The 15,056-nt window shown below is 42.3% G+C and overlaps 1 protein-coding gene across 3 annotated transcripts in view; it reads left to right on the top strand.

The window, feature by feature from the left end:
- Positions 1–1,942: 1,942 nt before the first annotated feature.
- The window catches only part of LOC122540896 (SMAD family member 3), a 119,465-nt gene continuing 106,351 nt past the window's right edge, over positions 1,943–15,056 (top strand). Inside the window, exons 1-2 of one of the 3 annotated variants that reach the window (XM_043677172.2) lie at positions 1,943–2,084; positions 2,432–2,672. In XM_043677172.2, coding sequence (XP_043533107.1) covers positions 2,467–2,672 — 206 coding nt within the window. In that variant the 5' untranslated portion in view covers positions 1,943–2,084; positions 2,432–2,466. Of the gene's footprint in view, positions 2,085–2,216; positions 2,673–15,056 lie in introns of those variants that run through there. The other 2 variants (XM_043677171.2, XM_043677173.2) reach the window with 2 other exon arrangements.

Here is a 15,056-nt window from a genome sequence, read left to right on the forward strand (position 1 = left end):
CATTCAAGGCTGAGATAGATTTTTAATCAGTAAGGGAATTGAGGAATTGGGGGAAAAGGCAGGAAAGTGGAATTAAGGGTTATTAGATCATTGAATAGCAGAGCAGACTCGATGGGCTGAATGGTCTATTACTTCTCCTATGTTTTAGGGTTCTCTTCAGTTTCCTCCTTCTACTCGTCTGAATGCAAACATGCAAAAAATACTTACTTCCTATTTTGCCATTACCACTGTGGTGTGAAGGATACGTACAGAATTATGATGTTTTACTAGATTTGAATAACATTAACAACTTGGATTAGACACTAAACTGAGGCTCCATTGTTCCCTCTCAGGGTGGAATGTAGAAAATCGTTGGTGATATTTCAAAGCTGAGCAAGGGAGTTGTGCCAGATGTTCTGTCCGATATTTATCCCTCAATCCACATCACAAAAAGAGATTAGCTGTTCATTGTCACAAAGTTGTTTGTGGGATTTTGCTGTGCAGACATTGGCTGCTGCATTTCCTACATTACAATAGTGATTACACTTCAAAAGTACTTTATTTGTTGTAAGATGCTCAGGGACATCCCGAGGTTGTGAATGTTTAAATGAAGCTTTATTTCCTATTTTTATTCCTGTGTGCATGATCATTTCAATTGGAGGAATTCTCACATTCATCTAATACTTCATCACACCATTGACATATCTTGCTGACTTACAGAATCCACTGATTGCTGTCAACACTCATTACCATTTAGTGTTGACAATATCGAACAAACAGCAATGAAAGGTTTTATTTTTGCAGTGATTGGCAAGGGGGGAGTGTGTCGCTGGTTGGTGTGACGTGTGACTGGTTGGGCATAGCGATCTCAGGAGAACTTCCTTGTCTTCTTCAATATCTTAGACCACTCAGCAGAGGACAATTTTTAACATTTAGGCAGGGTTTATTGAATCAGTGTGTAACAAAGTGGTGCCCAAGGTTAAGGTGGTGGATTGTTAATCCATTGTCCTGGGTGTAAATCATGGTACCGTGTTAACATCCCAATTCTGGTCCAGAAGGTCCAGGTTCACCTGGCCTAAAGGTGTGTCATACTTGTGTTTCAACAGGCTGATTAAAAATAGCTGTTTACTCTGAGATGTTCCCTGTGTACTGCTCATGATTTAGATGTTAAAGCCATAAGATATAAGAGCAGAAGTGGTCCATTCAGCCCATCGAGTCTGTTTTGCCATTCAATGAGATCACAGTTGTTTTGTTAAACCTCAACTCCACTTTTCTAAAAAAAACTTTTATTACAGCTTATTCATTTTTATCAGCAACACGTGGCATCTTGGTTTCACATCGATTGGTTAACCAGAAAATTGGAGAGAAATGTGTCATCAGAAAGATAACAATTTGAACAAGTCAGCAAACCACCGGGGAATCAAACCAGTTTGAAAAGCAGGGAACCCAGACCTCCAACCTCTCAGCCTTCAGTCAGAATATAACTAACTAGACCAGATTTAGTAGCAACCATTTTGTTTGGGAAATGAAAACAGACTAAAATGTAATTTTAAAAAAATGGGTTGCCTCACTCCAATGATGAACTGCAGCACAATTAATCTATTCCTCTGCAAGTATGAACCACACCCCAATAAAAAAAAGGTTATTGATCCCAGCTAGCTGATTAGCATTTAACAGGTCAGTTTAAGAATGTGGTCATGAAATTACTGCTGCATTTTTGAGGAGATGTGTAGAGTCTCAGTGAAATTCTAATTCTGGGCTGGGTTAAATGTGAAGCTTTCATAGGCTTCTCTGTGATTGGTGTTGAAAGGGAGGGGGGTAGGTCTAGGCAATGACACTTTTTTTCTCTCTCCCTGTCTCTCTCTCTCTCACACACACATACACACAAAACACTGGCTGCTCAGTCTCCTCTGCTACAGCCGGCTTGTAAAGTAATTTACATCAGACAAGACTCTCGAAAGTTGATCTGAGAGTGGGCGGCGGATCACATCAACACCCCCACCAACTCCGGCGGAGTGATTTCAGCAGCAGACTTTTAAAAAAAAAGGAGCAACTTTTTTTTGTTTTAACCCCGGGGGGGGGGGGAGGAAAGAGGAAAAAAAAAAGTAACTTCCCTCCCTTTGAATTTTTTCCCAGCTTGCGTAAAACGTGAAAGGAGAGAGGGGAGGGGGGGGGCCAGAAGCCGGCGCGTTTACCGACGGCAAGGCCAGGATAGGCGGAGGCACTCGATTGAGGGAGCGGAGGGTTACGGAGCTCGCGCCCCCCCCACCTCCCCCTTTCAGGAGGGGTGGTGCGGCCGGGCTGCAGTCAGACTGAGGAGAAAGTTTTGAAGAAACTTCGGGAAAGTCTTGAGGGGAACGCGATCTTGGGCTCGGAGTTTGTGCGTGCGTGTGTGTGTGTTTTTTTTTAAAATAGAGTTTTTTTTTGTTGTTGTTTTTTTTTTAAAAAAAAGAATTAAAGACGGAATAAGCCAACCCCGTGCGGGAAATGTCTTCGATCCTGCCTTTCACTCCGCCGATTGTCAAACGTCTCCTGGGCTGGAAGAAAGGAGAACAAAACGGCCAGGAGGAGAAATGGTGTGAGAAAGCGGTTAAAAGTTTGGTGAAAAAGCTGAAGAAAACCGGCCAGTTGGACGAGTTGGAGAAAGCAATTACCACGCAGAGTATTAACACCAAATGCATAACCATCCCCAGGTAAAGACGCTGTGTTTTGATTTCAAAAGAAAATTCTGGTAATGGGGGAAAAAAAAAATTCTTGAAGGAGATAGGAGTTTCCAGACGAACAAATTGTCTTTTAGAAGGTTACTACTTTCCAATTTCAAAAGTGAATTCCAGAATTTTGCTGTTGACGCAACCCAAATTTTATTCGAGTTTGGTGTCTCCTTTTTTGAGTTTATTTTGGATGTCTGGAACTGAGGGTTAAGGAAGGTGAGGAATGTCAAAAAGCCACCTGCATTCAGCATGGAATGTTTTGTGTGCAACTGCTCTCGTCTATTTGACAGTTGGAAGTTGCACTTAGATGTACCCTTAGGACGCAGAGTAGGATAGTTTGCCTGTTGTAGAGTGGCACTATACGTTTAGATGGGTTGTTAAGTGAGCAACGTTAATACGTTGTCTGTACCAAGGTAACTGTGATGTGTGTCTAAGTGTTGTATCTGCGAGTGTGTGGGGGAAGCACCGTGACATTTTATTTTCATATACTCCTGGGGTTTGCGGTGGTGTGTCACTTAGGAGGCTTCAGTTACGTTGGCAACATATGTGCATTGGAACCTGGAACTATGGATGTTGATGGGAGAAGATCCAACTGTTTTCCCATTACCTGAACGACTAAGAATCTCTCCTGTTCATGGTGCCTGCCATTGTCATGTGTTGGAAGAAGGATTTACAGGCTGAGAACAATTTGGGCATGTTACAATGGGCCTCTTCCATGGCCAACGTTTCCTCAGTTTTTTTCCTGCTGGGCATCCAACATCCATCCACGGCAGTGAATTCTAAAACTGGGAATCAATGCTGAGAAAGTCTCCACGGAATCTTGCACTGTGACTGTAGCGCTTAGAGGGCACATTGTTTGTTTGAGGCTGTTGAGTCCTGGAATGGGATTCAGAGGCTGGGATGTTGCCCTAATGTCGGAGGGCATTTGGGGACCCCCTCAGCCCCAAATAATAGCATACTCTCAGTGACTACCTATTGGAGGCTGGGTGAACCAATGCTGCTATTGGAAGAAACACTTCTTTATTATAGCACAGCATCCACATGAAACAGGGTTAACAAGAGAGTTAAAAGACACGTAGACTCAGCGTCATTGTTTATGGGGTGAATGTACAAAGCTCTGGACGGGCAGACAGGCTGCTGGGGTTACCATGAACTCTGTAGAGATTGTACAACCCAGTTTGTTAGCCCATGCTGTGATGTCATAAGCACATGGTGCAGTCAAGATGTGACCAGACTGGCACTGAAACACTATCGTGGTGTAATCTTATACTATAACTGATATTAATAGTGAGGAACTGATTAAAGTGCCTCCGACCTCATATTCACTGGTAGAGGGTCAGAGCTACTTGCTTTTGGGAGCTGTTAACGATTTGCAAAGTGATGGATTTTACCATGAGGTCAGTTTTTGCTTTGCCATTAAAAGGCATGTGTTTAGGGTGAAGACAAAGGCATGTTCTAGTCTCTCAGGAGTAGTGTAGTATTAGGCTGACACCTAGAAAACTGCTCCATGACCTGGAGTCATCTTAATACTCAATTTGCATACACCAGTTTAGCAACTGTGCAAAGCCGAAACTGTTACAAAGTTGATGAATATACTTTGAGGTGGATTGGCACATGTCAGAGAAAGGGGTAGGAGCAATTAATCATGCTTTGTTGAATTTTTCCTTTAATAGTACAGTTCTAGCTGTTTTGGAAGATTTCGAATTTTAATTTTTAAACACTGCCTTAGCTGTTCCACATGTGCTTTATGCAAGTAAGTGACTGGACAATGTAGCATGGAAGCATTCAAGCTTGGCTTCTTCAATTTCACAATATTCATGCCCAGTTTCATATGTTACAATAGCTAACATTAGCATTGACACATCAGGTAAAGTCACCCTGTTGAAGCGAATTCATGTTACCAAAGGACATGTTGGTTGAATTTGGTATCTGACCTCAATGATCATCTTTTTATTTAAAGATACTCTGGATGAACCGGGAAATAACAATCTCTGTTAATCAATCCTAAATTGGGGAAATAGCACTGGAGGCACAGTCAAACAGTTGGGACCAGATCTTTTTCAGGAGTGAAATTAGAAAACAATTCTTCACACATTATGGCAGAAAGTTTGACCCGCCCCACTCTTGTAAGTGGCCATTTACCAATTAGTAATTTTAAAACTCCAAAAGATAGATTTTGGTTAGCCAAGGGTATTGAAGCAAACGATAGGAAATCAAGCTGGATTGTTGTTCATTGAAAAACAGCATACACTTGAGAACGAGATCAGCTCCTCCTGTTCTTGTATTCCTATGGTTTATCTTAACAGCGAGCTATTTTAATGAGGATATAACCTTCTCAAAGCTCCAGTTTTCATAATATTTAGTAATCTCTCTGCACTGGATTACTTGACCATTCCTAATGCTGTTCTTCTGTGAAATGCTGAGAGATGTTTTGTTACATGAAAGGCAGGAATACAAGGAAGATTGCTGTTGATCACTGCTGACTCAGGAACACCGATAATGTTAACAACTTGTTCTCAATCCATTTAATTGCTTAATTCAATTATTTATTTTTAGTAAAATTAATCCTTTTTTGTTAGCTTCGATGGTGACAATTTTTGCTAAATGAAGAGCCAGTGAGAGTGAGGTCCTCTTCTGAGCTTTGAGGCATTTTAATGACCTCTTGTACAGTGATAACTTGTATTTCTACAGTGTCCCTCTCATTTAACATCTTTTGGAAGGGTTAACGGGGGCTCCAAAAAGAAATGAGTGAACACATGGTGAAAGAGAAGAGAACATGACCAGGAAGAGAACATTTTAGAAAAGTTCTTCAGGCTTTATAAATGTTAGATCTGAAGGGTCAGCCTCCAGTGGTGGAAAACAAGAGCTGGAATTCAGCAGTAATCCATCATTACCTCAACCCGTTTATCGCCATCTTCACAACACGCAACTACATTGAGTCATACACTTGTATAAATATTGGTCCGTAGAATACATTTCCCGAGTTTTTGATGGTGACTCTGGCTTCCTGTTTATTCTCACCCTCCCACTTCCCTGACCTCTTCAATTCTGACAGATCTTCCAGCTGTCTGGTGTAGTTTGTTTTGTGTTAGGATTTGGGGATAGTGTGCGAAATTGGAGTTGATGTAGATTGGCCATTATCTTGTGGAAAGGTGATGCAGACTCAGAGCTAAATGGCCAACTACACTTCCTTATGTTATGTTAAGTTATGTTTGATTTCTTTCTTTTACTTGTTCTTTGAATATAGGCATCACTTGCTCGGCCAGCATTTATTGCCCAGACAGTTAAAAGTCAACCGTATTGCTCTGGATTCGCATGTAGTCCTGATCAGATAAGGATGATAAATTTCTTTTCCTAAAGGACATTAGTGAACCAGATGGATTTTTACATCAAATGACAGTTTTATATAGTTTATACTGAACCCGAGGGCACAGTCTCAGAGGGAAGGGATGACCCTTTAGAACTGAGATGAGGAAGAATTCCTTCAGCCAGAGGATGGTGAATCTGTGAAATTTATTGTCGCAGAAGGGTGTGGAGGTCAAGTCTAATTCAGATTTTTGATTAGGAAGGGAATCAAAGGTTAAAGGAAGAAGGCAGGTTAATGGGGTTGACAAATATATCAGTCATGATCAAATGGGAGAGCAGACTCAATGGGCTGAATGGCCTAATTTTACTCCTGTAGCTTATGGTCGCCAGTAAGCAAGCTTTTTTACTTATGGATTTTGTTTGGTTGAAATCATATTTCATCATCTGCCAAGGTGGGATTTGAATCTTAGTTCTTGAATGCTAATCTAGTGACCTCTCTTTTCACATCTATCTGTTTACATGAGATTATGGTCGACTTTGTTATTAATTCTCCCATCGCTTATTCTGTTCTTTCCTCTGAAATGCCAATGGATGACCTATTATGTTAAAGGTGCTATGCAAGTGTAGTTTGTTGCAGGACAGTGGCCATTTTGTATGCAGTAAACCGATTCAAACATAAATTACTTAATCATATCTGTTTTGATTGGTGTGACATGTTTGTGAGGCCACCAAAACAATATTTTCCAATTTGCATAATGCAGTGGAATTGAATGCGTATACAGGGCATCGATTTAACATCATAGTCAAAAGACACAGTATCAGACAATATAACATTTTCTCACCGATGTCACACAAGCACCAATGTAAGTTTATGGACTCAACCGTTTTACAGTGTGTGGAATAAACTTCTGGAGGAAGTGGTGGATGGGGGTACAGTTGCAACATTTAAAAGATATTTAGATAAGTACATGAATAGAAAGCGTTTGCAGAGATATGGGCCAGGAGCAGGCAGGCGGGACAAGTTTCGTTTGGCGTTATGGTCGGTGTGAACTGGTTGGTCTGAGGGATCTGTTTCCATGCTGTAAAACTTTATGAAGGATCAGTGCTGGGTCCACTGTTTTTTTTGTCATTCATATAAAATGATTTAGATGTGAACTTAAGAAGTATGGTTAGTAAGTTTGCAGATGACACCAAAATTGCAGGTGTCGTGGACAGCGAAGAAGGTTACCTCAGATTACAAAGGAATCTTGATCAGATGGGTCAATGAGCCGAAGAATGGCAGATGGAGTTTAATTTAGATAAATGCAAGGTGCTGCATTTTGGAAAGGCAAATCAGGGCAGGCCTTATACAGTTAATGGTAAGGTCCTGGGAGTGTTGCTGAACAAAGAGACTTGCAGCACAGGTTCATAGTCCTTGAAGTGGAGGCCCAGGTAGATAGGATAGTGACGAAGGTGTTTGGAAGTTTGCTTCTATTGGTCAGAGCATTGAGTATAGGAGTTGGGACTGTTGCGGCTGTACAGCACATTGGTTAGGCCATTTTTGGAATACTATGTGCAATTCTACTCTTCCTGCTTTAGGAAAGTTGTTTTGAAACTTGAAAGGGTGCAGAAAGGATTTACAAGGATGTTGCCAAGGTTGCAGTGTTTGAGCTATAGGGAGAGGCTGAATAGGCTGGGGCAATTTTCCCTGGATTGTCAGAGACTGAGGGGTGACTTTATAGAGGTTTATAAAATCATAAGGAACATGGATAGGGTAAATAGACAAGGTCTTTTCCCTGAGGTAGGGGAGTCCAAAACTAGCAGGCATAGGTTTAAGGTGAGAGGGGAAAGATACAAAAGGGACCCAAGGGGCAACCTTTTCACGCAGAGGGTGTTGCGTGCATGGAATGAGCTGCTAGAGGAATTGTTGGAGGCTGGTACAATTGCAACATTTAAAAGACATCTGGATGGGTATATGAATAGGGAGGGTTTGGAGGGATAATGGCCAAATGTTGGCAAATGAGACGAGATTAATTTGGACATCTGATCGGTATGGACAAGTTGGACCAAAGGGTCTGTTTCTGTGTTGTACCTCTCTATGACTCTGTCCTAGATGGGTCTTGAAAAGCAGGATCACTGGGAACTGAGGCAAGCTAGCTTTAAGAAAGTGACAATACTTCTCCTTTCAACAATTGCATCTTCAAGATTTTTCAGTCTTTTTGTACTGCTATTGTGTGTTCAGAATAAGTGACATCATTGCTTTGGATCTTTATTTATTCGCTGTTTACTGATGATGCTACAGTAACATTCTTTGAGGATAACCTTCATTGGCAGGTGAAGAGTTTGGTTTGACCATCAGACAGAGAAATGTCATGGTCCATCCAGGTTGTTGCCATATCACCATTCTGTCATCATTGACCTTGTGACACTTGGTGTTTTTTTTTAACTGCATCAGTATCTGCGATTCATGAATGGGGCTGATCGTTGTGCAATCATTGGAGAACATAACTCCAAAGAGGCCGGTATCCCTTCACCAAGTCACCCTTTATTCATACATGGAGGGTCCTAGACACTGATCCAGCTCCCTCAGAGCCAGCTCTGAGTCAGCAGGATGTCTGACCCTCCTGTTCTTCTTTTTTTCCATGTGTGACACTTGGTGTTGGTGATAGCTTCACATATCTCCATTCCACAACCACTTGATGCTGCAATCAGCACCTATTGGTTACAACAGCAACCTGATCAGATACTAAGTGGCCAGGGCAGCATGGTGGCTCAGTGGTTAGCACTGCTCCCTCACAGCGCCAGGGACCCGGGTTCAGTTACCACCTCGGGTGACTATCTGTGTGTAGTTTGCACATTCTCCCTGTGTCTGTGTGGGTTTCCTCCAGGTGCTGTGTTTTCCTTACACAGTCACAAAGATTGGCCATAGTATTAGGTGCATTAGTCAGAGGGAAACGGATCTGGGTGGGTTACTCTTCGGAGGGTTGGTGTGGACTGTTTGGGCCGAAGGGCTGTTTCCACACTTAAGGAATCTAATCTAAACTGAGATTCTACCAAGCCTGTATTCTCTGTGTACTCCTCTATAGGAGAGAATTAATGCGATAAATGGGCTCAACAGTTTCTATCTTCTGAGTTAGACCTATCCTCAGCATCTTTTGGCAGAATAAGGTAATCAGCTTGGAAATCTTGGAGCATGCTAATTCCATCAGTTGACTCAGTTTAGTGTAGCTGCTGTCGAGTGTTGTAAAAACCCATCTGGTTCACTAATGTCCTTAAGGAAAGAAGATCTACCATCCTTATCTGGTCTGGCCTACGTGTAACTCCAGATCCACAGCAATGTAGTTGACTCGCAATCATCTCTGGGCAATTAGAGACTGGAAATAACTGCTGGCCTAACCACATCCCATATTTCCTTTCCAAAAAAATGTGCAGAAAGTCAAAGTTGAACAGAGCAGAAGTAACCAATATTGAATGTTGGACCAGGTTCTTCAGGGAGATAGTAATGACTGGATTCTCCCATAATTTTAGAGTGTCTCCACTGTCTAATTGACAATCATCTTGATAACAATGTTGTTATTTTTAAAATTTATTCATTCATGAATTTGGGGTGTTAATCACAAGGTCAGCATTAATTGTCATTGTGAAGGTGGTGGTGAGCCACTGGTTTTAACTGGTGCCGTCTAGGTGGTGTCAGTGCACCCACAGTACTGTAGGGAGGGAGCTCCAGAATATTTGCCCACCAATGATGAAGGCTTGATAATATGGTTCCATGGAGGAGAAAATGAGGACTGCAGATGCTGGAGATCAGAACTGAAAATGTGTTGCTGGAAAAGCGCAGCAGGTCAGGCAGCATCCAAGGAACAGGAGAATCGATGTTTCGGGCATAAGCCCTTCACCTGCTGTGCTTTTCCAGCAACACATTTTCAGCTAATATGGTTCCATGTCAAGATAGCGTTTGATTTGGCCCCTCTAGATTGAAGGGTTCATGGGTTTGGACTGTGCTATTGAAGATTCACTGCTGAGTATAAAACCACTTCATGTTTGTGATGCTTTTGCACAATGTAAAAATGAGTTACTTCTGAACTGAATGCACTGTTCATAAGTGATTAGAATAGCCACTTTGTGAAAGCAGTCAACCACAAACAGATTTAAGATGAATTAGCAGTTAAGGTCATGAGTGTCAGAGCAAGAGTAGACCCTTGGACCTTGGTCAATGTATCCATTCTACATTTTTACTTTCCTGCACATCACCAATTCCTTTAGTACCTTTGATATCCAAAACTCTATCCACCACTGCTGTAAATATATTGATATATGTTTGTAATAGCTTTATCTAGGTTTTTTGACAGTGTTTACCTGGGAAGCAATGTTGATCAGGATCTTGGAGAAATGTTATTCTCTGGTTGTTTAAGAATAGAATTAGCCCAAGTAAAATGTTAACTGTGGTTAGAAGCCAATTAATATTCAAAATATAGGCTAGTCAGTGAAATTTGGTGACTTAAGGAAGTTAAGAGGGATGCTTATGGGACTATTTCATAGTAAGAAGTCGACTGCTGCAGGACGATTGGGAGAAAGTAATTATCTGAAGACATATGACTGGAAGGTGTCAAATGCCAGAGAGTAAATGCTGGATAGACAGTCTAGAGTTTCACTTTTCTGGTCAAAGTTTCTTTGATTCCACTTAGACTCCACAAAGTCCACTGTTGGCCAGTACCTTTCATTGCGATATTTATTTGGATGTTTAAGTATAGAATTAGCCCCAAGTAAAATATCAACTGTGATTAGAATCCAATTGACATTCAATATCTTAGCTTACCAGGTGATTTACTTGTTCTTTGTACACATCAGTCAAGTGCTCACCCAATTATCCCTACATGTAACAATTAATTTGCTAGTTCCTTTTGGTCTCTGGTGTCTCTGCCAGACCCAACTAGATGATCATGGCAGGAGTTTGAGAGATGCTTCACTCCCTGTAATTCAAGTTTATCGAAATTTCGCCTTTTCATTTGTACTTCATAGTTATGTTGTACCCCATCTGCAAATCCAGGCCTAACTTTTCATTTAACACACAGCTACCGTTGGTAGAAGGCTCTGTATTGTAGATGTGAAGGCTGGATCTATCATTAGACCAGGAGTTGCCTTTTTTTAAACAATACAAAGTGATGTCTCAGCACTAAGTAGTCACGTTGATGTAAGCTATAACGGGAAGGTTCATGTTGAGGAGCTGTTTCCCAGCTTGAGAATCTGGCTGTATTGCAAACTTACTCTTCCACCTAAATTTTCAAGAAACTGCCTTGAGTGAGTGTTCATGCAGTAAAAGATAAAGAATTAATCTGTCTAGAATGTGGTGGCCTGCTTGTGCTGGTTGACTCTCACGTACTTTATCAACTGCTTATCCTAGCACCTGATGATCCCACTGCCTTCATTGGCGCAATGCCCAAGAGTATGTGCTGTACTTCCTGGCAAACAAAACCTTTGTGAAAAGATAAAAATATCTTACCTCAACTCCCCAAGGGTGATGTGAGGGAAAGAAGGACAAGCAGACATTTGCTGTTGTGGTTCTGTTCACCGAGCTGGGAATTTGTGTTGCAGACGTTTCGTCCCCTGTCTAGGTGACATCCTCAGTGCTTGGGAGCCTCCCGTGAAGCGCTTCTGTGATCTTTCCTCCGGCATTTGTAGTGGTTTGAATCTGCCGCTTCCGGTTGTCAGTTCCAGCTGTCCGTTGCAGTGACCAGTATATTGGGTCCAGGTCGATGTGCTTATTGATTGAATCTGAGGATGAGTGACATGCCTCTAGGAATTCCCTGGCTGTTCTCTGTTTGGCTTGTCCTATAATAGTAGTGTTGTCCCAGTCGAATTCATGTTGCTTGTCATCTGTGTGTATGGCTACTAAGGATAGCTGGTCGTGTCGTTTCGTGGCTAGTTGGTGTTCGTGGTTGCGTATCGTTAGCTGTTTGTCCTATGTAGTGTTTTCTGCAGTCCTTGCATGGGATTTTGTACACTACATTGGTTTTGCTCATGCTGGGTATCGGGTCCTTCATCCTGGTGAGTTGTTGTCTGAGAGTGGCTGTTGGTTTGTGTGCTGTTATGAGTCCTAGTGGTCGCAGTAGTCTGGCTGTCAGTTCGGAAGTGCTCTTGATGTATGGTAGTGTGGCTAGTCCTTTGGGTTGTGGCATGTCCTCGTTCCGTTGTCTTTCCCTTAGGTATCTGTTGATGAAATTGTGCGGGTATCCGTTTTTGGCGAATACATTGTATACGTGTTCTTCTTTTTGCAGTTCTGGTGTACTGCAGTGTGTTGTGGCTCTTTTGAATAGTGTCTTGATGCAACTTTTGTGTGTGTTGGGGTGGTTGCTTTCGTAGTTTAGGACTTGGTCTGTGTTTGTGGTTTTCCTTTATACCTTTTGTGGTGAATTCTCCGTTAGGTGTTCTCTGTACCATCACGTCCAGGAATGGGAGTTGGTTGTCCTTTTCTTCCTCTCGAGTGAATCGGATTCCTGTGAGTGTGGCATTGATGATCCGTTGTGTGTTCTCTATTTCTGTGTTCTTAATGATTACGAAGGTGTCATCTACATATCTGACCCAGAGTTTGGGTTGAATTTGCGGTAAGACTGTTTGTTCTAATCTTTGCATTACCGCTTCTGCTATGAGTCCAGAGATGGGTGAGAGCCCATGGGTGTGCTGTTGATTTGTTCATATATTTGGTTGTTGAATGTGAAGTGTGTTGTGAGGCACAGGTCCAGTAGTTTGAGTATGCCGACTTTATTGATAGGTTCCCCGTCCTGTTGTCTGTTCTGTATGTCCAGCAGGTTGGCTATTGTTTCTCTGGCTAGGGTTTTGTCGATAGAGGTGAACAGTTCCGTTACATCGAATGAGACCATGGTTTGTTTCTTGTCTATGTGTATATTTCTGATGATGTCCAAGAATTCCTGTGTTGATTGTATAGAGTGTCTGGATCCGCTGATCAGGTGTTTCAGTTTCTGCGGTAGTTCTTTAGCCAGTTTGTGTGATGGTGTCCCTGGTAGTGATACTATGGGTCTGAGTGGGATGTCTGGTTTGTGCACTTTAGATAGTCCATAGAATCTGGGGGTGTTGTTGCTTTCAGGTTTCACTCTTTGTAGGTCAAACCTGGTTATCTGTCAACAGATGCCTAAGGGAAAGACAACGGAACGAGGACATGCCATAACCCAAAGGACTAGCCACACTACCGTATATCAAGAGCATTTCCGAACTGACAGCCAGACTACTGCGACCACTAGGACTCATAACAGCACATAAACCAACAGCCACTCTCAGACAACAACTCACTAGAACGAAGGACCCCATACCCAGCATGAGCAAAACCAATGTAGTGTACAAAATCCCATGCAAGGACTGCACAGAACACGGCACAGTGGTTAGCACTGCTGCCTCACAGCACCAGAGACCCGGGTTCAAATCCCGCCTCAGGCGACTGACTGTGTGGAGTTTGCACGTTCTCCCCGTGTCTGCGTGGGTTTCCTCCAGGTGCTCCGGTTTCCTCCCACAGTCACAAAGATGTGCAGGTCAGGTGAATTGGCCATGCTAAATTGCCCGTAGTGTTAGGTGAAGGGTTAAGTGTAGGGGTATGGGTGGGTTGCGCTTCGGCGGGTCGGTGTGGACTTGTTGGGCCGAAGGGCGTGTTTCCACACTGTAATTAATCTAATATAAACACTACATAGGACAAATAGGAAGACAGCTAACGATCCGCATCCATGAACACCAACTAGCCACGAAACGACACGACCAGCTATCCTTAGTAGCCACACACACAGATGACAAGCAACATGAATTCGACTGGGACAACACTACTATTATAGGACAAGCCAAACAGAGAACAGCCAGGGAATTCCTAGAGGCGTGGCACTCATCCACAGATTCAATCAATAAGCACATCGACCTGGACCCAATATACCAACCACTGCAACGGACAGCTGGAACTGACAACCGGAAGCGGCAGATTCAAATCACTATAAATGCCGGAGGAAAGATCACAGAAGCGCTTCACAGGAGGCTCCCAAGCACTGAGGATGTCACCTAGACGGGACGAAATGTCTGCAACACAAATTCCCAGCTCGGCGAGCAGAACCACAACATGAGCACCCGAGCTACAAATCTTCTCACAAACTTTGAAGACATTTGCTGCATAAGTGCAACAGATTCATAGAATTGCATACAATATGCAGCATACAATATGCAGCGTACAATATGCAGCATACAAATGAGCACAATCACACCAGTGTCAGAATGTAGAGCACAAAGATAGGCACAGTCTGACCCTTTGAACGTTCCTCCATCCTTCTTTATCAGCATTACGCTCTACTCCCGTCCGCCTCTTGTTTTTAATCTCCTGAATTGTATCTATACTTTCTTTGTTTTCACCGCTCCCTGTGGTGACTTGTTCCGAATTCCCTAGAATTCTCTGGACAAAGAGGTGTCTCCTGAAATCCTCTCTTTGATTTCTCAGTGGCTACCTTATACCCATAGCCTTGGATTTTACCCTCCTCACAAGGGTAAATACATTTTCTATGTATTCACCATATTAAAGTCTTCCTTAATTTTAAAGATCTTTATTAGGTCACCCTTGCATTTTCTTTTCTTTAGTATGTTCATTCTGTCCTGATAAATGAACTCTTGTAATCTGTCAGGAACATCCAAAACATGTTGGTGATTCTACCAACTGTGTTAAAATTAATAGGCTGTCTATCCCTGTTGTGTTTTCTCCTTGGTGTTAATATGAATAGCCATTTTGACCAATGCACCAAACTGCAATGCATGCTAGACAGTATTGCACACCTTTAGTATATAGCTTTTGTTCTGTAGTAGCTCCTTTTATGGTGAGAAATGGCTTTGAGGTAGAAAATCAGTAAAGACAGTTAAATGGCAGAGCACACTTTTGAGAGACTTAAATGGCCTCCTATAAAATACACTTCATCCTTTTTCTTGTCATTTGTACTCCATTGGAGGAGTACAGTGAAAAGCTTTTACACTGTCTGTAGTCTTATGGCGACATCTTACGTACAAGAATTTCTGTACAATTCTTGGATAATGTTGAGGAATAAAAGT

This window comes from Chiloscyllium plagiosum, unplaced genomic scaffold (assembly GCF_037043375.1).
Source record: "Chiloscyllium plagiosum isolate Xiang-an unplaced genomic scaffold, Cpla_swu_hap1 HiC_scaffold_39, whole genome shotgun sequence".
NCBI lineage: Eukaryota > Metazoa > Chordata > Chondrichthyes > Orectolobiformes > Hemiscylliidae > Chiloscyllium > Chiloscyllium plagiosum.